This window comes from Phalangium opilio, unplaced genomic scaffold (genome assembly GCF_054372755.1).
Source record: "Phalangium opilio isolate 3A_F unplaced genomic scaffold, DU_Popi_V2 ptg000017l_1, whole genome shotgun sequence".
Taxonomy (NCBI): domain Eukaryota; kingdom Metazoa; phylum Arthropoda; class Arachnida; order Opiliones; family Phalangiidae; genus Phalangium; species Phalangium opilio.
In genome coordinates this window covers 1,168,786-1,191,501 of record NW_028324151.1, presented here as the reverse complement: position 1 = coordinate 1,191,501, position 22,716 = coordinate 1,168,786, and the positions used below count along the sequence as shown (strand labels likewise).

The following is a 22,716-nucleotide window of genomic DNA, read 5'->3' as shown; positions in this document are numbered from 1 at the left end:
GTATTATTATTGTTTCGCGCTATTCCATTTTTTCTACAGCCTTATCAAGCATTAAGAGCCGGGGCCGGGGCGCTTATGGTGTATCTTCTTTTCTTTCTTTTTCTCATTCCATGGCGTACGTCGCCCGTTTCTCATTTTTACAACCGCGCTCGAGATCCCTTCCCTTTAAATATCCCCGGACGTTTATGGCTTTAATACCATAGTTTTTTTCTTAATAACACATTTTTCAAAAGAGATTTTCTTTAGAGGATCTTGGCGTCCAAACATAAGATAATAATAATTCCCAGTAAGTTCGAAGCGTTGAAGTAAATTGTGTAAAATATTTTCACCAAATATTTAAATTATGTAAGTAAAGGTTCAGGAATCGATTGGCAATTGCGGTTTTTTTATTTGAGCTTGAGTATAGGCTAGCTAATATATTGAATACGCAAAAAACTGAACTGACATTACCTATATAGACCGGAACTTCATTACTGTTTAACTTCTAACGATATATTATTCATAATCTTATGATCAGGGTCCCGCTCTCGGCTCGGCCGCGGATAGAGTGAGAGAGAGAGAGAGAGGGAGAGAAAAAAAATATGTTGGAGATCTGGCAGCCCGAGACTGTAACTTGACAGGTTTTATAAATGCGAGGTGCGTATTGATCCGAAAGTGTTAAACTTGGAGAAAAACATAAATGAGTAAAGACAGACGGGGCGCAATATGGGAATATGAAAGAGAGAGAGAGAGAAACACAGGGAAGAAGCTGGGGCCTGAAGTGTCGTCGGATGTTGAACCGGTAGCAAAGAGTTTTTCCCTCTTCAGCCCCTACCCCAAACCCCCCACCCCCGATAGATTAATCATTTTAAAAGAATCGGCTTTCGTTATTCTCAACCAGATGTCGCCGAGGTAAAAACGGACCAGCCGATGAGTCCATCTACCAAGGAGTCGTCTTCCAACAATACCTAGAGTCGCATTTATCTCAAAAATACCTTTTCAATCGTCCTTTGGTAACGTCAAGAATAAACTTTGAAAGCTCTCCAAGTGTATCCATTCCATTACGTGCCGTTAATTCTCTATTTCTTAATTGGCAAATCTGTAAAATAAAAATTAATATTTTTAATTAAAAATAAATAAAAATAAATAATACATAAAATGAGTAGCATTTTAAAACAATTAGTAGAAACCCAATATAAGTATAAAATAATCAACCAAGCTTTTAGAATCTCAAGAGCTCTTTAATCTTTAACCCGACACGTCAACAAAACACTCGATTATTTCCACTTCAACGCTAGATCCTCTTTGGTCGCGCAAAACTCTACGGAGTGAAGTCTTCCCTCCTCTCTCCCTCGAAGATGTGTAAGTTAAAATAGAAGAGGTACCTATAAAGTGAAAGACTCGTTGGGGTCCGTCCGGAGAGGGAATCTAGACTAAGAAGGGCGATTCGAGGGTCCTCCTGGCATACATTCAACCGCGTGGCCCGATACGTGTCGCGCGAGGCGGACCAGTTAAGATATGATAGGGTACGTTTCAACTAGAGACCTAAAGTAGCTGGAAGCGAAAGATATCTTATTCGAATCCCAGTTATCAGGAGAAGGAGGACGTGGCACGAGTTACTGACTGCGCTTCTACTGATAAATACCATCGGCCGAGTTTTGGCTTGGCTTAATTCATGAGGTCCGAGGCGATCTTAATCATCGTTCTCGTTACCTGCACTCTCAATAAAGGTAACGAACTGACATCATCGTATATCTTGTAGTTATAGATATTTAGCGTTTCTCAAGTTTTTCAAAACTTTTCTTTTGGTTTTCCGAAATGTTTATGTACTTTTGTCAAGTGGGAAATCACTGATTGCCGGTGAAATCAGGTTTCTAAAATAGCTGTCATGTTATTTTAAAAAAGAAAAATATATTATTACGAGTTTTTAGGGAGTTTTTATGTTTTTAAGAAAGGGAACTCAAGTCATCGGGTGACAATGTTGAAAAAGTATCTTAGGATTATTTCAGGATTGAAATCAGGAAAGTCAAATGAAGTTTTATTTAAGGTATTCACGTTTATGCAAATTCTTTTTGTGGTTTCCCCTTGATTGTACTAACTCTACTTAACAGTACACTAAGAATTTAATTTTACGTTAATTATATTTAATTTAATTTAACGTGAATTATATTTAACTTATTTTAACGTGAATTATAATTAATTTAATTCAACGTTAACTATATTCATTTAAGTTTTATTATTTTTCAAAAAATTCATTATATCGCCTGGAAGGTGGCTTTTCCTTGAGCACTGATGTAACGCGTGTGAAACATTTCTACAGGGGCTATGGGAAAATACATAGAGGTTGTTCAGCCTGATGGTGGGCTTTTCCTAATGGATTGCATTTCCTAAATTTTTAACTACTATGTATAATTAAATAATTTAAAATGAAAAAATATAAATTTATATGAAAGTACTTTATTTAATTAAAATATTTATAAAGTTGACTTAATTCAGAGTAGTTAGTTTAATTACCATAAACTTTAAATAGAATAACTCTAGTGAATAATCTCTAACAGTATTTAATTTTGCTTTGAAATTACGTTCCACGAAAGACAGAGTAGAGTTCAAAGCTTTGACAGGAAATATCCCAAAATTAATTTTACCCGAATTTGAGACGCCTATTATGTCCGGGAAAAGATAGTACAAGGGACCTAGACGACTAGTCTATCCCTTGAATTAAATATCTTAATAAAATTCCACTTCTAGAGAAATCAAATCTCGCGTCTGTCAAATGGCGGGAAGGCAATCAGACGTTTCATTCCTTAATAATGCAACCACAATTAGAAATATAAAATTTAAGACCCTTTCTCTCAGTAAAGCTAATCTTGTCTAAAATTGATTCGAAAGCCAAGTCAAATACCATCAGTCTGTTTTATTTTTAGATCGGCTTCTTTCTTATTTGTTTTATTATTTTTGTAAGAATCTGTAGAGAAATAAGTTCCAGATCCGATTGTTTTATCAATAGAGATTTCTATTGATCAATCTTTGAGATGAGAGGGGGTAGACCATGAGTCGCTTCGGAAATGAAAATTCTTTACTTTTTTATTTTGGGCCCCCCAAAAAAAGTTGGGAGTCAAAGAAAGTCTTGATCATCGCCCAAGAATAGGGACAAATCTCAAAGAAGTAAAAAAAAAAAAAAACGGTATATATCTAAAGAAAACGTTTTCCAGAATAAAATGCTCATTTGAAAACAGTACCTTACTACTAGAACTAGATACTACGACTCCCACCAAAGTTTTCTTCTATCTTTTTTAAACCCGATATAAATTTATAAAAGTTTCTAGGGTTATTGAAGTGATGGTCTTCAGGGTGGTCAGAACTTGACCACTGATCTTCTAAAGAATTAATAAGAAAACTGAGAGAGAGAGAGAGAGAGAGAGAGAGAGAGAGAGAGAGAGAGAGAGAGAGAGAGAGAGAGAGAGAGAGAGAGAGAGAGTAATTTCCTTTGTCCACGTGCAAAATATGCACGAGCGATATTAAATTAAAATTAAGATTAAGATTCTTGTTTATCAAGGTAATTGAAAATTGAATTTCAGCTGGGCATGAGTGAGGGGAGCATCGTCTGCTCGATATGGAATTAAAAAGGAGCATAAAATCCGGACTGTATGTGTCTCCAAAGACATTAGATATGACTTCAACGTTACCAGTCCACTGAATTTAGTTCGAACTGTTCCAATTCATATAGAGCCTTTAGACCCACATTACTGATGTTCTGTTTTAAGAAAATAACGTGGTTAACTCCCCCTTCGACATCTGAATAGGGTCTATTTCATATAGTTCATACTGCAAATTAAGAAAAACTATACGAAGTCTTCGAAATAGCCTTGCTCATCTTGTTCCTCAGTTTTATACCAACTGAAAACTTTCGTTTGGGTGGGGGGCAAAATAAAACGAGGGGGTACTGTTTTTTTTCGTACATTGTTATATATATTTTTTTCTTCTTCTTAAGCGATTGGCGGCAGCACGGAAGGCGGGAAAAAGGGGGATAAGGGGGGAGTGTAAAGCGGTTATAAAAGGCATCCCCTCACGTAGTCGCCAATAAAAGAAGATGAAGATATGAAACTCATCTGTCACTGGTCCGGATAAAAAGCGAAATCACGCTTAGCCTTTCCGATCACGTCTTTGGACGCCATCTGCCGTCGACCACACCACTACCACCGCTTCCGTACCCCCTCTTGAAACATCCAAAATATTCCCCCGCTGACCAGTTAGTTCCCCCCTAACTCGGTCCAGTGTGTGTGTCGAGCAAATTCCATATGCGCATTGTATCTATAAATTTCCTGGCAGCGCGATCCAAAGACGTACGTACGTACGTATGTACCTCGCTTGTCTCTCTGACATGTAATTGGAAAAAAGGCCAATTTATTATTTCACAGTTATGGGGGGATCTGTAAGTCCCTTGTATGTACTTATAGCCCCAAACGTTCCCTTTCCACTTTTCAGTGAAAGATTCTTTCGGCCATTCGAGAAGGAACTGTCCCGGATTAATAACAGATGTCGCTCTTAATTTCATACCCGCCTTTTAATGTCGTCATTTAAGTGAGCTTAGTATAATACATTAATTTCTTTTCATTTAATTCCCACCCTCTTGCGCACGCGGTGATTGCTTTGAAATTAATTTGGAGCGACCTTGATATACCAGAAAAAAAATACAGATCATTTGCTACGTCCCCAAGCTCGTCTAGCTTTAAGATAACAAGAGAGTTCTAAAATTAAATTAAACAACCTTGATATAATAGAATCTTGGTCGTGATATTCGTAATGACGAAGCTTTCCCATTTTAATATAAAGTTTAAAGGATCCAAAATGGATGGCGCAACAAACCGTACGCAAAAGTACACACGTCGCAAACGCGAAAGTCTTTTTACGGTTCTTGTTTCTCTATTTAACCAGTTATGCATTGGATATATTATATTATATTTTTCTCTCAGTTTTTTCTCTAGTTATATTCATGATAAATAGTCATACATATAGAAGTCATTTTGAAACGTCCAAGATATAGAAACTAGCGGCGCAACCGCATTTATTTCTTGGTATATATTTCAAGAACTAGTATGTATAGCCATATAAACTATATCTATACTCGTGTTATACAGTTTTGTAAGCAAGACGAACGGGGATATCTGATGGGGTTACGTGGTGAGAATTGTGTTTAACCTTAAACAGTTTTTACATTATATACCATACCACCGAAACCGTGCTTCTCCTAAACTCTACGCATATTTACAAGTCTCGTAATAAATGATAACCGAACCGAAAAAGCCCGGAATAACATTCGGTTGCGTGTCTTTAGACTTCATTTAAAATGTCTGTTGAATTTTAAGTAAACTGAAAATATTTATACAGTGATGTTTGTATAGAAAATTCGCATCTCTCAGCAACAAATTTTATATAATAAATAAATTTTTTAATTAGCTTTACTCGCTACTAGCTGTTTTTCCGATGTTACTTAGTGTAACTATAGTGAAATTAGTTGTCGAAGTTATGACAGTTGAAGAAATTCGATATCGAGCTTACGCGGGTTCGTCGAAATGCGATTATAGAGAATGGGAAGTGATTTCATTTAATCAAAATAAATGTATTTTCCAAGAAAAGAAATGAATTAAGGCAATTAGAAAAATTAACAAGAATAAATTAAGTTTCCTAGAAAATTAACGAGTAATTCCGTCTGAAGAAATCATATATAGTAATGAACAAATAATCCTTTCTGTTCCAGGTTTATCTAGCATATACGAAAACATCCTTATAATAACAATAATTCCATTGATATTCTAGTTAGCTAAGAATAAAAACCGAGGGTACATTATTTTTGCGGATTGCATAAGTAAAACAGCTCGGGAATTAGCATACGCTCTCCGTATCGACCACAGAAAGGGAAAAAGCTCTCGGAATTAAGGAATAAGAAAAAGAAGAAAAAAATATTATTTTTATTGCGAAAGAATTGTACACGAAAAAAAAAACCGTTCGGGGGATTAAAGATAAGCTTTTAAGCTTCTTACGCTTTCTTCTCATTGTTACATTAGCTATTTTTTGCTTCGTCCAATTAACTTTCTTCCATAAAATGCGGACTAAATCCTTTCCCTCTCTGATTATGGGGAAAGAAGGAAAAAGGGTTCTCCCAACCCTCCTCCTCTTAAGCCTAACGTGTTTTTCTCCAGGATGAACATGCCTTCTTAGAAAAGCGGCTGTAAGACGTACACTAACGCATCTATCGAGTTATTTAAGACCACAAACGCATTATGATTAAAAGAAAAAAGAAAATATAATACGTCCTTTCAAAATAGGCCTGGATTATTTTGCAAATTCATAAATAGTTTAATACTATCTAAAAAACCGATATATTATTATTTGTTTGACTCAACTGGTCTCCAAGGTTGTTTTCTATTACGGTATCTATTCGTATTACCTCAAAAAGCGCCAGACAATAGCAATGAATGACTTATGGTTTCTATTAATCTACATAATTTAAATCTTCATCTCTAGGATGGCAAAAAACGCAAGAAGTTTACGGGGCAACGAGTCATTACGCGGACATAACTCTAAGCTCCGTCAGTGGAAGCCAAGGTCAAATGTGCTCGATTGAGAACTTTTACAAATGTTTAGGTCACACCAAGGATCTGACTAACGTCGCTACTAAAGCCCAACTAGAATCGGCGTGCATGTAAATACACCCAAAATTATTTAAAAATATATACCTAAAATATAGGCCTACTTTTAAATTTTTTTCTAGAAATTTCAAAGAAGCGCTAAAGTGCGCCGACCGTCACATGAAACGGTGTTTCGGCCAATTAGAAAGGCAGGTTTTTAATCACGTGTTAGGAGGCGCCAGGGATTTAATCGGAGAACTTTGCGTATCGGGAAAAGTTCAAGATGGTAAAACAGTTTCTCAATTTGAAAATAGAATATTATCTGAAACCAGTTTCGATATTCAAATAGACTTTCTTCGTCACGCCCAATGCTACAGTAACGACTCGAAACAAACCGATTCATGCACGACAGTCAGTCAAAAACTAGCTCGGATTTCCGAGAGCGTAGACAATATGGAAGATGCCGAGAAAGGGCTCAAGAGAACGTGTTGGTAAGTTTGGAGAAAACATTAGCAATTAGGGTTGGCGGTTAATTACAGCGTAATTTATATTTCAGCACGTATCGAAACTTCGTTCAATGCAAGAACGAGTTGATGATTCGAAGATGCGGAACTGAAGCCGGTTCCTTTCACGAAAAACACGTTAACAAAATATCCGATCCTTTGATTCACATGCACTGTTCTTCGATTATCCTGAATCCCGAAGACTGCCTCAGCATCGAATCGCTACAATCCAATCGATCAAATTTCTTCGTCATATCACCGTCTACTACGTTAATATTTGCCACCAACATTGTATCGTTATCAATTGCCTTAATTTTCAGTAAAGTTTATGGTTAGTCGACTCAAGCTCGGAATCGACATTTCAACTCAAATAAGATTTCTAATAACGCGTAGCTCATTAATTAAATTAGTACTACAAATAGCGTCGAAGCAATTGTACATTATTTCAAGGGTGAAACGTATCCGATACAGAAACACTATAGCGGTATACTAAGGCGAGAAAAATAGCCGTTTAGTGTCAAAGGGAAGGATATTATGCCACTGCAGCCAAATCACCATTACCATCCGGAGCGCCTCCCAAATTGCGTAACTATCAAAGCGCCTGGCGTAGTAATACCTTATAGGAAACTGAATGAAGAGGGTTAAGTAGGGCGTATTTTCAGTCTCTGATCCGGTGTAATAGTTCTTCGGGAAAGGAGGTACACATCAATCTGAATTCTTTTCCTTTATAGTCGAGCTGCGAGAATAAATTGTAGACGGACACGAAGAAGTTTACCTCTAGATTATTAGATAAGATCCTTTCGAGCCAAACTCGCGGCCTTCTTAGCTTTTATTTTCTACCAAAGTCATTCATTGATTTAATGTCCTCGGCCACCAGCAAAGAAAAAAGTCAATTCCAACAAACAGTACTACGGCATTCAATGGCAGCGCCTCTACACTCGCAGATTATAAATTCAACCCCAAGTTTTATATTTGTCTTTGTACGAGAAGATAAAATCAGGGTTAAAGTAATTTAAAACTAGAGATTTCTATTAAAATTCATCAAACGCTTGAAGAAGACGTTCATCATCGAGATTTGCGCGACTATCAAAGGCTGTTTACGAAATTAAGTTTTTATCTCGTGGCAATGGGCAAAAGAAATACTGAAAAGATGATATCTTCGGAGACGGAAAATGTAACAACATATTTTTAAATTATATATTTAGATAGATAAATATTTAGTTTTCCCTCCTATTGGCTTCGCTGTTATTTATCCCTCGTGCACCGTACACGCTTTCCGCTAACCTGTTGTCTAACAGATCAACGAAATGTACCTGTAAACAAATTTATGCAAAACATTTGTATCGTCTCCAAAGTCTAACGTCATTCGATTCAGTCGCGCTTTATACGTTTCATTGTCTAGAATGATTAATATTTTCCCAAAAATGTCTACAAAGGTAAGATGTTCATTCGTTTAAAAATCACCGCGTAACTGCGTAGTGAAGTTGTTTGCTTTTCAACCCTGCTAATGGTTTTAACTGTTCCGCACCGACTGATTAAGATCTAAATATGTTTCCTTTTCCGATCGTTACCAAATTGCAGCACGAATTGGTCCCCGTCAACCCTAAAATTGAAGTGAAATTTTTGTTTCGATATTTGGGAGTCATCTACGCCGTTCTCGCCGCTTTGTGTCAAGGAATGGCGATGGTACTTGTTAAATACTTGAAAGATTACACTACAGCGGAGGTGATCCTGTACAGAGTTGCCGTGGAAGTGTCGTTCTTTCTACCAATTTTAACTCAAAGAAGAATAACATTATCATTCGTCCCGTTCGCGAAATTCTTGCTTCTGAGAGGTTCCTTGGATACCCTTCAATATTTTTTCCGAATATACGCGGTAAAGGTTTTACCGATAACGGAATCAAACGCGATCCTGTATAGTTCCCCAATATTGACGGCCATTTCAGCGCGTGTGTTTCTGAAAGACTCTTTCACTAATGTAAAAATAATAGCTCTAATAGCGAACATTATTGGTCTGATACTCGTCAGTCATTTCTGGATTGGTTTGGACCTAAATAGAGCGCTGGGACTCGGATCGGCGTTCTTATGCGCCGTTTTAATGTCAATTAGTACTACTATTCTAAAGAAATTAACGATTGACCTACCACCAAAAACTGTCGTATTTCACGTATCATGGATCAGGTTGCTTTACATGATCTTAGCCATGGAAATTTATAACGATTTCTCGGTACCACGAGTCCCTAAATGCCCGGGACTGCAAAATATCTACATGTCGGAACCGCTCTTGATCTTTTTGATGGCCATGGTTGTTTTGGGGTTTCACACATTTTACGCCGAAGCTGTGAAACTAGAAAATGCCAGTACTGTTCCGGCCATTGTAACAACCTTATCATTACCTTCGTTTATCGTCTACCAAGCAGTAATATTTCGAGATACACCGAGTTTCACCGTCGTCACCGGGGTCTTATCCGTTCTGGTCGCGTCATTGTTTATTAATACGGACGCCTTGTGCCAGAAACTACCATCGGAATCTCGACTTAAGAAATTAGTTGAGAGATTTAACGCGTTGTAGTAAAATTCAAATAAATCTTTGCCCCCCCGGAATTATTTGAATGGAATTTCTCCTCTTCTTCGAGAGAGTCGTTTTCTTTGGTAAACAATTCCAAGGAACATTTATAGGCTGGTAATAGAACGAACTCCTTGTTAGGTAAATTACTCAGAGAAGTGTGAAGGTACGCTATTTTAGAAGATCCCGAACCCAAAGTTACGCGAGCTGGGGAATTTATAATAGGCTAGAATCATAGCTTACGTTGAACCTAATCAGAGGTATCATTTAATTGGTGTTGAAGTCAGCTAGGGTTTAAAATCTCGGCGTAATAAAGAAACAATCGGGTCCCTAAAGTTTGGGTGCCAGGTACGCTGACGTGATAACCCGTTTATTTCGGGTTCATGATGAAAGTGGCGTCTCCGGAATGATAAAGAGGTGTAGAGAAGAGAAAAAAAAGCGCTTAGTTTCGATATATCCAAGAATGTGTCCCAGGTGTGCGTCAAAACAGCTTTAGGTGATTGAACTAGTTTCGAATAAAATACGCCCAAGAGGTTTGGCCCGTAATATAGAGGAATCATCATTTAGACGATTGGGGTTCGCGCCAAGCCTAGCCAAGCCCCGAGCCTCCTCCATGGCCACGCTATAATCTTGAGAGCTCTTTCCAATAAATTTTTCGTCGGCGAAGAAAGCAGTTTCAAAGTTTTCCAAATAACCAAGAGATCCCCCGCCCCCCTTCCCGCGCTCTTCATAGACCTGGTTTCAAGGGTTACTGACACTTAATTCTCTTTCAATATTTCTCATCAAGATATGTCAACAATACTCTATTTTATCTTGCCCACCCATAAACGTAAAACATCTTTATATTATCAAAACTATGAGAAAGAAGCTTTCAAAGCGGATATTTGCAACCCCCATGCAGCGTTTTCCCTTTGAGGAACAGTAATAGGTTGGTATAAGCTCTAACCCTTTAGAATCAGTATTTTCCAATAGCTCGCTTAGTTCGATGAAGCTGACGTATTGATTTTTACCTTGAAGTTTTAACTAAAGAAAAAAAATGGCTATGTCTATTTATGACTATAATAATAACTTCCCCTCTATTGGAAAGAAAATTTGTTCCTCAACCATAAATAATATTGACTTTTTTACCACCCTTTTCAACTCTCTCACTCTAATTGGATTACTTCAGATTACTCTCTAATTACCATAGGTAATAACGGCTAAACAACTTGAAGATAATCTAGGTTTAGTCTAAATTGAAGGGGTCAAGTTGCCTTCTTACCAAGGGTTAACTTAACTAAAAAATACGGTATTTTCAACTTACACAGACGTGGAGAAATATTTCCAAGTTGTTGACCCTAATACGTCCCGAAACGCGACTAATTCAACAATTAGAACACGATAATATACAGTTACATTCAGCACCGACACTGGAAACGCGAAATTATAATAATTTTTTTGCGAGGTAAAGCGGTCGAACTATAATTACGTCTGAACTTGAAAATTAGGCTTAAGTTGGAAGCGCGCCAAAAGGAAAACGCACGCGTCAATACAGTAGGGGAAAGGAAGGATGGGGGGGATAGATGGTATAAAGAAAAATTAAATCCTATGAAAAACATTAACATGTACAAAAATGGGCCAAGCCTCGCTTCGTGCCCGCTCCGCCGTAAAACGTTCTGAGATCCCATGTAGAGCCAAGTCTGCCTTTTGTTCTCATTCAATCGCCAATTGAACAATTATGTTATAAATTAAGTCCTTTTCCTAATTAATAACCAATATTCTTTGACTCTATCATTATTATACATCTTTGTTCGTATCAAAAATATCGTGACTTGGCAATCGCAGGTAAGTAATATTAAAAGGAAGTCACTAAATCGTTGCCGATTTTAAAATAATCGAAGGGATGTTCACTAAATCGTTTATGGTATAGGGGATATGTACAAGTTTATAAGATGAGTCATGCTCAACCCTATGTACAAATTATATGGTGAGTTATGCATAACCCTATTTACATGTTTATTAGGTGAGTTATACATAACCTTATGTACACATTTATAAGGTAATTACCTGCGCTTGCCAAGTCACGATATTTTTGATACGAACAAAGATGTATAATAATGATAGAGTCAAAGAATATTGGTTATTAATTAGGAAAAGGACTTAATTTATAACATAATTGTTCAATTGGCGATTGAATGAGAACAAAAGGCAGACTTGGCTCTACATGGGATCTCAGAACGTTTTACGGCGGAGCGGGCACGAAGCGAGGCTTGGCCCATTTTTGTACATGTTAATGTTTTTCATAGGATCTCACTTCTTTTTGTAGACCCTCTCGTTATACTTCGGTAGTTATATTAAAAGAAGACCCTCTCGTGGTACTTCGTTTACCAATATAATCGCTAACGTTTCTCCATATTTACGCTGAATTACCCCTTTCGACCCGCAGAGAATATGCAATAAAGGTTGTATACGCGATATCCTAATATAAGAATGTAGCATCAGTTACGACACATTTCTTTTAAATTACTACACCTATTAGCTTTAATATATATTTAACTTTCGGTTAACTTTGGCCCATTACGTCCTTTCATCAAGAACACACACTATTACTGTTAAAAAGACGGCAGCGCCATCTAGTTTTAAAATAAAGAACTAAAGAACAATTTTATAAAAATTTCGGGATGTTTTAATTTTTCTGTGCTTTATAAAATAAATGAAAACTAAATCCTGAATTTTAAGTTTCTATCTACCCTAGAAGTACCTTAGAATTTTGATGATCGGTGAGTGAGTGAGTGAATGACAAAATAAGGGAAATTTCACCTGCGATATTTCGAAAAGTATATTGGGTAGGATCTTGAAATTTGGAAACTATAGCTAGAATTGACAGTCCTCGCGGCAAGCAAAATTTCAGACTTTTACCTATACCCATAGCGAAGTTACAGTGGGCTTAAAAGAGCCACGAGTTGCTTCGAGAAAAGGATGTCAGTGCTCGACTTGGCTGGGAGCACTGCCGTGCTCCCAGAAATGCCCGTTTTTGCAGTTCAAGGTTCGTAAACTGCAACTAGAAACACGGAGGGGTTATTACTAAAATTTTCAAGCTAAAACTTTTAAATAATATCTCAACTTTTCAATCCCTTTTGGGTGTTTACATGAACGCGTAATTTAATAATACCTCGCGTTACAAAATTTTCTCGGTCCTAATTTACAATCTGTTCCCAAACGAGAGAGAGAAAAAAACCTTCGCTCCATTTGGGTTTGGAGAGTTCTCGGGTTACAGTATATTAAAATGCCATATCTGTTTTCCCATATAACTAAAAAAAAAAATATTTTCGAGGTGGGGTGGGATGAAATGTCGGGATTCGAGTAGGTATATTGATTTTGGTAAATTACCTGCCATTAGGGTTTTGTCTGTACGCGCCTTCTAAAGAAAAGCCTCGTTAACTCTCATTTTGGGAAAATTCAAAAGTGAAAAACTATCCCGAGACGTACCACTTTGAAATGACAGCGAGGGTAAACCTTAGCCCTATTTCTTACCTCTCTAAAAGTGGCGTGGTCACACGTTCCTCACTTTCCCATTACAATGCCTTATAACAAATTTGAAAACCTTATTCATCGCGTTGATTACAGGACGGACTTTGATTTGGTTAATTAAGACCCATAAATGGGACAGGAAAATAAGCGTACTCACATTGGAAGGAAATTAACTCAATCTCACAGCTATTCAATAATACATCTTAACGCTAACCCCTAAAGAACTCATCGAAAAATAGGTATTTTTACTTACACGAATGTCCAGAAATATTTCCAAGTTGTTAGGGATAATTATTTCGATTACGCGACTAATTTCAATAACTAATATCATAATCAACAGTTAAATTCATCACCGACACAAATGATTAACATTTTTTGACGAGGGCAACGCGGGCGAACCACCACATCTCACTTCCGAACTTGAAAATTAGGCTTAAGTTGGAAGCGCGCCAAAACGCAACTTTTGCCAAGATGGGAGGGGGGGGGGAAGAAAGGAGTTTCAGTGGTTTGATTTCTGATCTAAAATGGTACAATTATTTTTGTAGGATAGTATTATATTTAATATGGTTTAATTAAAGATTTAAAATAAATCCTGTAGTTAATTTTTAAAAAAGGTCTACAACTGCCACGGTCGTCCGACTCCCGGATGATCTGGCAACACTTTAGGGGAAAGTATGATACGCTGGCGATATTGAAAAATAGTCGAAAAAATGTGACGCCGACTTGAAAGCTCGGAGCTAAGAGAAGAAAGAGTGTATGGTTTCGAAAGCACGGTCAATTCGAGATGAAACTCAGCGCGAGTTCCGAAGTATGAATGTCTTTGCATGGCTGAAGATTTTTATCCGCATCTGACGTTGAAAATTACTTCTCCGATAATAGGAGAATTTCAAATCGGGGAAAATTTAAATGAATTTTATTCCAGCTCATTCCCGGATTCGCGGGCTCTTCGCTAATCTCAAAATAAGGGACTGAGCCATTTTAACTAGAGTTAAGTAGGTTCATTTTGAATTTTAAATTAGATGGGGAAAGATAATTTATATTTTTTTCTTTCCGATTAATTATAAATTTATTCGTGTTTGAAATGATCTGCCATTTTTCTAGATGAATCAGTGACGTAAGAACGTCAACCGCTTTGTCAGCCCCTCCCACTCCCATGTGAGGCTGATGTTTGCTAACCCACAGCCTAAATTATTCACAAAGCCTTTGTTTTTGAATTTTGAAATTTCACGTGATTTAACAATGAACATAGTATTGCCACGTGATTTTATATCAGAAAGAACAGGCTTATAACACACGGATAATCTTTATTTTTTGATTACACTACATTAAATCAATTTATTCCGGGCATATGCATTCGCCGTTTTTGCAATTAGCAAAGGAATCGGATATGTAGCAAAAGCAGGTTTGAGGTGTATCCCGACATGCTGTTTGTTTGTTATAACAAAATTACTCTTAAGAACTCGATCAAACTTGGAAATATTATTTACCGCAGTCGCATACTGGACCGTTGTGCATACTGTAATTGCATATACCATCAATGGTCGTATCATCAGTGGAAGTGCAGGTACATTTTCCTCCATTATTTGGATCGCAATCTATGATATAAAGTACGCGTCTATAGTATGTAAGTCTATCATAAAAAATTAGCCAGCTTACTGTCTACTTTCACATCCGAAATCGCGACTGAAATGAGAAGAGCGAAGGAAATCGCTTGGAGAAACTTGATTACTGTCATCTTGCGCTAAATTAGTCCTATATAGGAAATAAAAACATTCCTGAAAAATCCTTACCTATTTGGGAAGATTATTAATATTCTCACCAAAGGAAGTTGAGGTTGAAACTGGAGCTTATGTAGAACTGCGAATAAAATGGCCCCGCCGAAAACTTATACTCTAGAACGGCGTTTCAGAAACACTTGCTAAATTATTACTGATATCACGAATTGGTTCTGGCGAAAAAGCAATATACCAGCGCTTATCTTTCGGTGATACCAGACAGCTCTGACATTTTACGACGTCAGAGGACGAAATATTAATATTAGGATTTAACATTTTTTTGACATATCAATGTCAGACGGTTTCGAATAACATTGAGAATCGTATTAAAAATTCTTTCTAGGCCTATATCGGCAATGTAATTGTATAAGGAGAGCAAAACAGGCAACTGTTGCTACTCCTACACGCGTTTCCTTATCTGCTCTCGCGCGTTTTTGGTATATGAAATTTTTGCTTGGAATTTTAGGCCTAAGTGAGTTTTCAAACCGTATGGAATTGTATGTTAAGTAGTATACATCTCGGGTCCAGTCTTTGTAAATTCAAAATTTAAGTAGAGTTTGAAATGGTTCTACAACTACATTTTGATCGATTTTTAATAGATCCTAGGCATAAATGGTTAAAATCTGTTAAAAATTCAACATATCCATGGGGGTAGATAGAAGTACCTATATTGTATCCCGTATATATATAAATGCAAATGGTGACACACCCATTGCATTAAATCACCTAAAAGCTAAAAATTTCCTCGCTTTTACATCTAACGCTATAGATAGTTTTCACAGAAAGAGGAACTTTGTAGAAAATCCCTAACTGATAGCATGCCTTCCTCTCTGCAATCATTCTCTTGGCTGACCACCGATCTGGCAAACACTGAGATAAAAAAATATACATCCTTCAGTGAAAACCACGTATAGAAAAAAAAAAGTTAACCCAATTCTTTTGGGGAACATTGTACAAAATCTTTTAATCAATAAAACAACTCGAATAGGTTGAGGGAAGGGTATAGTGACGGTGGGGCCAAACCGTTATCAAGAGATTCAAGAATTATTAATGAGTCTACCTGGCAAATGGCCACGAGAGGGCGTAGCGTTCTAGACACGGAAAGCTCACCATCTACCCCCATGATGGTCGGTCTTTCCCTTCGGGGGCTACAAACCCCGCTGAGGGAAGATATACCTTATTGCCCCGTGGATTAGAACGATGGAATATTGTATCACATCCGCCTATCTTTTCTGGAATCCTGCCCGTTCACTTCGACCAGTCAGTCAGTCAGCGCGTTGTACTCCGCAGTCCACTCTTCTTCATCCCTCCGAGGACAGAGAGAGTTTTGTCGTAGAATAGGATATATTATTTGTTTTGTTCCCCGTACTGTCTTTCTGACCGTATTTATACACGCAATTATGGTTAAAGCATCGGGCCTAGATTTACCATTTTGTTACGCGATTATTTCTAAGTTGGCTTACGGTATTTGCCTTAGATTTTTCTTTTTATGTTTTTGCCTAAATGAAATGGAGGCCCAAGATTCGTCTACTGATAATTCGGTAGGTGTATTTATCGTTTAAGTAGGATAGATAAATAAACTTCTAACGTTCCCCAATTAGACCAAATCTAACCTTAACACACCGTGAATACTATGGAGGTCAGATTGCCGTTTTATCTACATGGTCATGATTTTTGGTTTAGGGGTGTTTTTCTAGAGGAAATAGAGATTCGTTTATTCGTGGATATTATAATATAAATCCCCTAAAAATAAATCCGGTTTAACCAGATCATAAGTTGATAACGCTCATAAGTTCCCACACTATCGTATCACCGTTATTTCTAAATGGGGTTAATGTGATCTTTGGGTTTAAAAGCAAACACCGGTGGAATGTTTAACCAGGGACGATTTGCTACCGGAAGTAACTTCCGTGGCGGCTGATTGGCTAGAAATGGAAGTGGCAGCGGGCTTCCGAATATGGCAGTTGATGTTCTTAGCTCTAGCTGGCCTCATTTGTTTAGGTATTCGGTCTTAGGTCGTCCGAGATGCCGAAGTTTTTTAATTACTTTTCTTTCCCCCTTAATATTATAGTGGTATTTCTCTGTTGTTGTATGAAGTGTCGAATTCCTCGCACAAAACAAGAAATTGAAGCGGATTTTCTGCGCAAAAAACTATGCAAACGATTTAGAACTCATTTGAATAAACTCTCTTTAGAGGACGATACCAACTTCAAAGGAGGTGATATTTCATCGAACTTCATACCATACTTATTGTTATTTATGTTTTAATAAATGTTTCCACGTCCAGCCTTGGACAAGGTCAAGAATTTATGCGAAAACGAACCATCACCGAGCGCCAAGAAATCTAAAAAGAAAGACAAGGAACAGCTGGAAGGTGGCGAAGACTTAACGGGCAGTCAAAGCGCCCTGGTTGCTAAGCCTAAATTAACCCTAATGGAAAAATTAAGAAAGTTACTTTCACCCGCCCAAAGAGAGGTACAAGATCACGTGTTCTATAACATTTATGACTTTTAACCTCAACCGTGCACATTTCCAGAGTCAAGAGGAAGAAAATCCCGAGGGAATTATGGTGGAATCGGACATAATCGTCAAAGTGACGGACACGGGTTCGACCGATTCGTCCAACTCTCAGGAACCAATCAGTATCGTTGGCATCACGGTGGAATTGGCGCGAGATGAAGACGATGACGACGACGAAAAGGACACGAAAGAGGAAAGTAATTCGGCCGAAACAAAATCCTCCAGTGAAACGGAAACCGACCCATCCGAAGACAGCTTTCAAAAGTCCAGAACGTAAAACCATCGCTGTTACGCGAGATACGTACGCCTTATATTCGTAATATATTAGACAATCTAGTAGGTAGATTTATAGACGAAGTCTTTTTACCCATCTTTCAAGAATTAAATATTATCATCATATAATACATTTTAAACACGCACTTTTCGAGCTTAAATTTAGGACATGAAGCTTAATTCTCATAGTGATAAAAGTAGTTTTTCTCAACTGGGGTTAATTAAACCCCTTGTGTTAATTAAAATTTTTAAATGAAACCATGTAAATTTTCGGACGCTCGCGATCTTAGACGGGACCAAATTTTACCTTAGAAACTACCAGGTTTCTGGTCCCATCTAAGATTGCAAGCGAGTAAGCAAAATATAGAAATAAAGAATATTTAAAAATGAAAGTCTCTTCAAGTGTCTTCATATTTTGCAATTCATATTTGATAAAAATGTTAAGGATAAATGCTGTTTTCCATAAAATGAACAGTCATTTGGCATAAACTAAATTATCAAATCTGATAGCTGACGTTCTGGCCTCTAAAATCGTTTCGATTTTTTCTTTAATAAAGTGGCGTGATAAACCATCCATTAAACTACTTAACTGATAAACTTTTCCCTATTTTCGCTCAGAATATCTCCAGACTCGCCTTGAAGATGAGTTTCGAAAATTTGGACTTAAAGGTCAGTACTTGAAATACTAATTTAACTTAAAGTATTTAAAATCTAATCACAATATTCATTAATTATAGTATTTAAATGGATTCGGTAACGAATTCGAATCCGAGGACCCGCGTTGTCCGGGATCTCTTCCGAAAGGACAAGTATAAAACCTTATTTTACAAAGTCACCTTTGATGACCTTGAAACGAAGCGTTGACCATGCATCATGGTATTTTACAGAACAATCCTCAAGTTTGTCCGTATGGATTATACAATGAGCAACTTTCTGGTACAGCCTTCACGGCTCCCAGGGAACAGAATAGGAGAAGGTATTAATTGTTAATTAACTGTGCTTTCATTAAATTAAATTAATTTTATTTTATTTTCAAATTACATAGTTGGCTGTATCGAATCAGACCATCAGTGATTCATCGTCCTTTTGAAAAAATCGAAGCGGATTATGACGCGCATGATTGGAATGCAAACGAACCTGTTCCCAATCAAGTAAACTATAATTATATTTACGTTACTTTATGAACTTCTTTTGATATTATTATTATTTTTATTAGTTTCGATGGAAACCGTTCTCACTGCCGAGTAAAGATGAGAAAGTTGACTTTATAAATGTAATTTCGAACATTACTAATTTAATTTAAATATTGTTATTGAAATTAGAGGTAATTAAATATTTAAATTAGGGTATAAAAACAGTTTGCGGTGCTGGAGATCCAAAATCACGTCATGGAGCGGCGATTCACATTTACGCTTGCAATACTCCGATGACGAATAGGTAAAATGAACCCTCACTATCATCAAAACTCTTCAAAAATTTTAATTTATTCGGTATTTTAGATGTTTTTACAACTGCGATGGTGATTACCTCATTGGTTAGTAGACGAAAATAGGCGAAACTATTAAATACTCTTTAATTACTAACGAAGTTTCTTAATTAGTGCCGCAACAAGGTGTTTTATCGATTACTACCGAATTTGGACGACTGACCGTTCAACCAAATGAAATTTGCGTTATTCAGGTATTTAATTACGCTTAATTTAACCTGATAAAGTTATTAATACGTCTCTTTTACAGCAAGGAATGAGGTTCAATGTTGCGGTGAACTCGGTCTCTCGGGGTTATATCTTAGAAGTCTTTGATGGGCATTTTGTTCTGCCCAATCTTGGCCCTATTGGTAAGGTATTTTTGCGTAGTCTTTGAGAAACTTTTAAACGATCAAAAATAACATATCTATACATATTTGGTATCAGGTGCCAATGGTTTGGCAAATCCCCGTGATTTTCAAACCCCGGTTGCCCATTACGAAGACTTGGATATCAAAAATTACGAAGTTGTTTGTAAATTTCAGGGAAAATTATTCTGTGCCAAACAAGTTAGTTTAATAACTTGGTAACTTAAGTGTAATTTAAGTCTTTTAACGTTTTTGTTATCATTAAGGATCATTCACCGTTTGATGTTGTGGCGTGGCATGGAAATTACGTACCATACAAATATCTACTGAGTAATTTCATGGCTATCAATTCAGTTTCCTTCGACCACGCCGTAAGTACACACACTAACCATTATAACTGTAGAGGTGACACTGGGAATAATTTTTACGATTTCAGGATCCTTCAATATTTACCGTTCTAACTTGCCCCTCAACGAAACCCGGTGTAGCGATTGCGGATTTCGTGATTTTCCCACCTAGATGGGCAGTTCAGGATCATACCTTCAGGCCACCTTATTATCACCGTACGTAATTGTAGCGTCAGTTAAGAAAATGAACCCAATTCCTTTCATTTAAAATTGCAGGAAATTGTATGGCCGAATTCATGGGAATTATTTTTGGAAAATACGACGCGAAGGTAATATTATATCGGGGTGTACATTTTGGTACAGTGTCCAAGAATGAATACTCGACGTTTCGCGCCTATTTTAGGAGACCGGGTTTGAACCGGGCGGAGCCAGTCTTCACAGTATGATGGTACCTCACGGACCAGACCGGGAATGCTTCGATAAGGCAACCAACGAAGTGTTAAAACCCGAAAGGATAGCTGATGGAACAATGGTATTTACATACATCGGGATATTAATGTACTGTACACCTACCATTCTGACTCGCGTCATATCTTAATTTAATTTAGCCTTTCATGTTCGAAACGAGCTTAAGTCTGGCCGTCACAAAATGGTCCCAAACAATTTGCCAAAAGGTTGACGCCTATTATAACGAATGTTGGTTAACCTTGGAGAAACATTTCAACGGCAAACTTAACATTAAGTAAAAAGCAAATATGGTTCTCAGCTCATGACACTTTGAGCGAAAACCGTATTTGGGAAATTTATTGTTGAAATGATGCTTAAGCTATAATATAGATAAAATGTCCTTAAATTACTAGTATCGTAAAATTTTTATCGCTTTTCAATCGAGAAATTAAAAACCGCTTATCATTTTTAAATCAATATTAATTAGTGTCTTTACGTAACTCTTCCAAAATAAAAATGACGAAACTCGCCACGACCGAATACAGACTCACGATCAATCCTTTGTTGACCGGCACAGTTTTAAACATGATCACTTGCCCGATCGATCTACCGTAATATATTTTCCTAGCTAGATTGGCGTTATGCAAATCCTGCTTCAAAGAATGGTTATTCATTTTGCCCAATCTGCGATGAACGGCGCTAAGTAGTTCGGTTTGATCCGATTGCAATTTTCCCAGTGCGAACGAAACCATAAACGACGACGTCACATTGACGAAGAATTGAATACCGAAAAACACTGATTGCGCAAAATCACCTTAAATAATTAAATAGCTATTAGATATCATTCAATTTAATTAAACTTAACAAGTTTCGGTGTGATAAATTAAACTTTCTATGATACTTACTCGAAGATAAGTTGATCACTTTGGGAAAATCAACGAAAAATGACGTCATCCAATCAACTAACCAAACCACGTATAAAACGTTCATGAATTTGTTGTATTCTCGTATGATCTCCAGAAGTTCCGTATGGTATTTCAAAAGCTGATCGTATCTCAATATTCTAAGTAATTGTCCGAATTTTTGGACGCAAAGACTCAAGGTTTCCCCGGTGACGATAGCGTAAACGTACAGGTAATTGATAATGCTGGTGACGTAGTAAAATACAGTCAAATCCACCAAACTAGCGGTTAATCCTAACCATTTTAACTTCTTCAATACCTCCCAGTCGTAAATGTAGTAATGAACGTAAATTTTATAATCAAATTGCACCACAATCCAATGCCAGTTCAAGATAAAATGGTAGATGACATAGACCCACGTCATGAACAAAATCACGTTGTGCTTGAAACTGCTACTTTTTCCTATAAATTGGAATATTTTAATGACATTTCGAAAATGACAAAGAGATGTTATTGGATAGCTCAATGCGGTGCACGAAAAAACTTATAGGTTATAATTAAACTAATTAATAGTAATTAGCCTTGGTAATTTAAGGCTAATTTCTATTTACTATTAAGCTATTACCTTCGTGTTTGAAATCCATCTTTTCGTGGAATTTCCAAATTAATTTTGCGCAAGTAAGTATTCTCTTTCTGTGGTACAAGCAGATGTCGAGGGAAATCACGTTGACGGTACATCGAACGATGGCCGACAAGTTGAAATAGAAACGTTTCCATTGTTTATGGGTGAAGGCGTACCAAGTGGTGTACGACAATACGTGGATTAAGTAACCGTGAGTTAAGATAAACAACAAAATCGTTCTTATTCCGATGCGTTTGCGATCAGGAAAAATTCCGATGAAGTGCAGGTGCCGAACTATGTTCTTGGCTTTACCGTACTCCTCACTTTCCATAGTAGTAGAGGTACTTGCTATAAATTCACTCAACGAATGTTCGAGCTCACATTTATGCAGCGTGTTTTAAACTAAAATTGGTCATTAAGGAAAAGAAAACCCTTTGAATTATATATGTAAAACATGACCATCGGACAGATATCCCACGCTCAATATGTTTACAATAATTTACTGTGTCACGTACAAAAACGTTGCAGAGACGTGGACACGCTTACCTGACTTGTATAATGAGAAAAGCCTATGGAGAATTCATGCCATAAATCCATCTAAAGGGTTATGTTTTGGTCTACGCGATTGCATAACGAAATTGATCTCTTAGATGGTTGCGAAATACCTACCGTTGTTGTTTTTTTGTTGTTTTTTTTGGAGTATACCAATAATCCAATACATAATTTAATCAAAACAATAAACGGATTCAAAATATCTCGATCGTATTCCGTTAAATTGCGCGTAATGGGAGGTTTCGAAATAAACTGCTGC

General features: G+C 37.0%; 4 protein-coding genes and 2 long non-coding RNA genes across 6 annotated transcripts; 3 read left to right on the top strand and 3 right to left on the bottom strand.

Moving 5' to 3' along the window:
- Positions 1-260: 260 nt before the first annotated feature.
- LOC149702229 (uncharacterized) lies at positions 261-13,537 on the bottom strand. Its single transcript, XR_016381651.1, has 2 exons — positions 13,440-13,537; positions 261-1,078 (listed from the first exon to the last, which is right to left on the bottom strand). It is a non-coding gene; the product is annotated as an uncharacterized LOC149702229 (long non-coding RNA).
- LOC149702230 (uncharacterized) lies at positions 1,374-7,936 on the top strand. Its single transcript, XM_089865766.1, has 5 exons — positions 1,374-1,709; positions 6,505-6,682; positions 6,752-6,894; positions 6,958-7,099; positions 7,165-7,936. The coding sequence occupies exons 1-5, from the start codon at positions 1,655-1,657 to the stop codon at positions 7,445-7,447; spliced, it is 801 nt and encodes a 266-aa protein (XP_089721892.1). The 5' UTR covers positions 1,374-1,654; the 3' UTR covers positions 7,448-7,936.
- Positions 13,538-14,476: 939 nt separating the features above from the next.
- On the bottom strand, positions 14,477-15,666 carry LOC149702228 (uncharacterized). Its single transcript, XR_016381711.1, has 4 exons — positions 15,006-15,666; positions 14,843-14,938; positions 14,674-14,781; positions 14,477-14,610 (listed from the first exon to the last, which is right to left on the bottom strand). It is a non-coding gene; the product is annotated as an uncharacterized LOC149702228 (long non-coding RNA).
- Positions 15,667-16,242: 576 nt separating this feature from the next.
- On the top strand, positions 16,243-18,105 carry LOC149702227 (uncharacterized). Its single transcript, XM_089866013.1, has 5 exons — positions 16,243-16,502; positions 16,818-16,962; positions 17,033-17,179; positions 17,249-17,436; positions 17,498-18,105. The coding sequence occupies exons 1-5, from the start codon at positions 16,362-16,364 to the stop codon at positions 17,756-17,758; spliced, it is 882 nt and encodes a 293-aa protein (XP_089722139.1). The 5' UTR covers positions 16,243-16,361; the 3' UTR covers positions 17,759-18,105.
- A 141-nt stretch (positions 18,106-18,246) lies between these two features.
- hgo (homogentisate 1,2-dioxygenase) lies at positions 18,247-20,680 on the top strand. The gene is made up of 15 exons (XM_089866012.1): positions 18,247-18,423; positions 18,492-18,563; positions 18,642-18,730; positions 18,800-18,905; positions 18,971-19,027; positions 19,100-19,191; positions 19,254-19,288; positions 19,355-19,434; positions 19,491-19,590; positions 19,667-19,788; positions 19,854-19,958; positions 20,024-20,150; positions 20,211-20,263; positions 20,338-20,466; positions 20,543-20,680. The coding sequence occupies exons 1-15, from the start codon at positions 18,397-18,399 to the stop codon at positions 20,678-20,680; spliced, it is 1,332 nt and encodes a 443-aa protein (XP_089722138.1). The 5' UTR covers positions 18,247-18,396.
- A 4-nt stretch (positions 20,681-20,684) lies between these two features.
- Positions 20,685-21,741, bottom strand: LOC149702225 (uncharacterized). Its single transcript, XM_089866014.1, has 2 exons — positions 21,287-21,741; positions 20,685-21,195 (listed from the first exon to the last, which is right to left on the bottom strand). Exons 1-2 carry the CDS (start codon positions 21,705-21,707, stop codon positions 20,861-20,863), a joined length of 756 nt encoding a protein of 251 aa, XP_089722140.1. The 5' UTR covers positions 21,708-21,741; the 3' UTR covers positions 20,685-20,860.
- Positions 21,742-22,716: the final 975 nt, after the last annotated feature.

Bases quoted from the DNA above. Each gene is read 5' to 3' on its own strand.
- LOC149702227 (XM_089866013.1), top strand. From the start codon at position 16,362: ATGGTTAAAGCATCGGGCCTAGATTTACCATTTTGTTACGCGATTATT. The intron at 16,503-16,817 runs GTAGGTGTATTT...TGGGTTTAAAAG, and splicing joins ATTCGTCTACTGATAATTCG to CAAACACCGGTGGAATGTTT. The intron at 17,180-17,248 runs GTGATATTTCAT...TTCCACGTCCAG, and splicing joins CGATACCAACTTCAAAGGAG to CCTTGGACAAGGTCAAGAAT.
- LOC149702230 (XM_089865766.1), top strand. From the start codon at position 1,655: ATGAGGTCCGAGGCGATCTTAATCATCGTTCTCGTTACCTGCACTCTC. The intron at 6,683-6,751 runs GTAAATACACCC...ATTTTTTTCTAG, and splicing joins CAACTAGAATCGGCGTGCAT to AAATTTCAAAGAAGCGCTAA. The intron at 6,895-6,957 runs GTAAAACAGTTT...ATATTCAAATAG, and splicing joins ATCGGGAAAAGTTCAAGATG to ACTTTCTTCGTCACGCCCAA.
- hgo (XM_089866012.1), top strand. From the start codon at position 18,397: ATGAGTTTCGAAAATTTGGACTTAAAG. The intron at 18,564-18,641 runs GTATAAAACCTT...GGTATTTTACAG, and splicing joins GATCTCTTCCGAAAGGACAA to AACAATCCTCAAGTTTGTCC. The intron at 19,192-19,253 runs GTAAAATGAACC...TCGGTATTTTAG, and splicing joins AATACTCCGATGACGAATAG to ATGTTTTTACAACTGCGATG.
- LOC149702225 (XM_089866014.1), bottom strand. From the start codon at position 21,707: ATGACGTGGGTCTATGTCATCTACCATTTTATCTTGAACTGGCATTGG. The intron at 21,196-21,286 runs GTAAGTATCATA...TAATTATTTAAG, and splicing joins AGTGATCAACTTATCTTCGA to GTGATTTTGCGCAATCAGTG.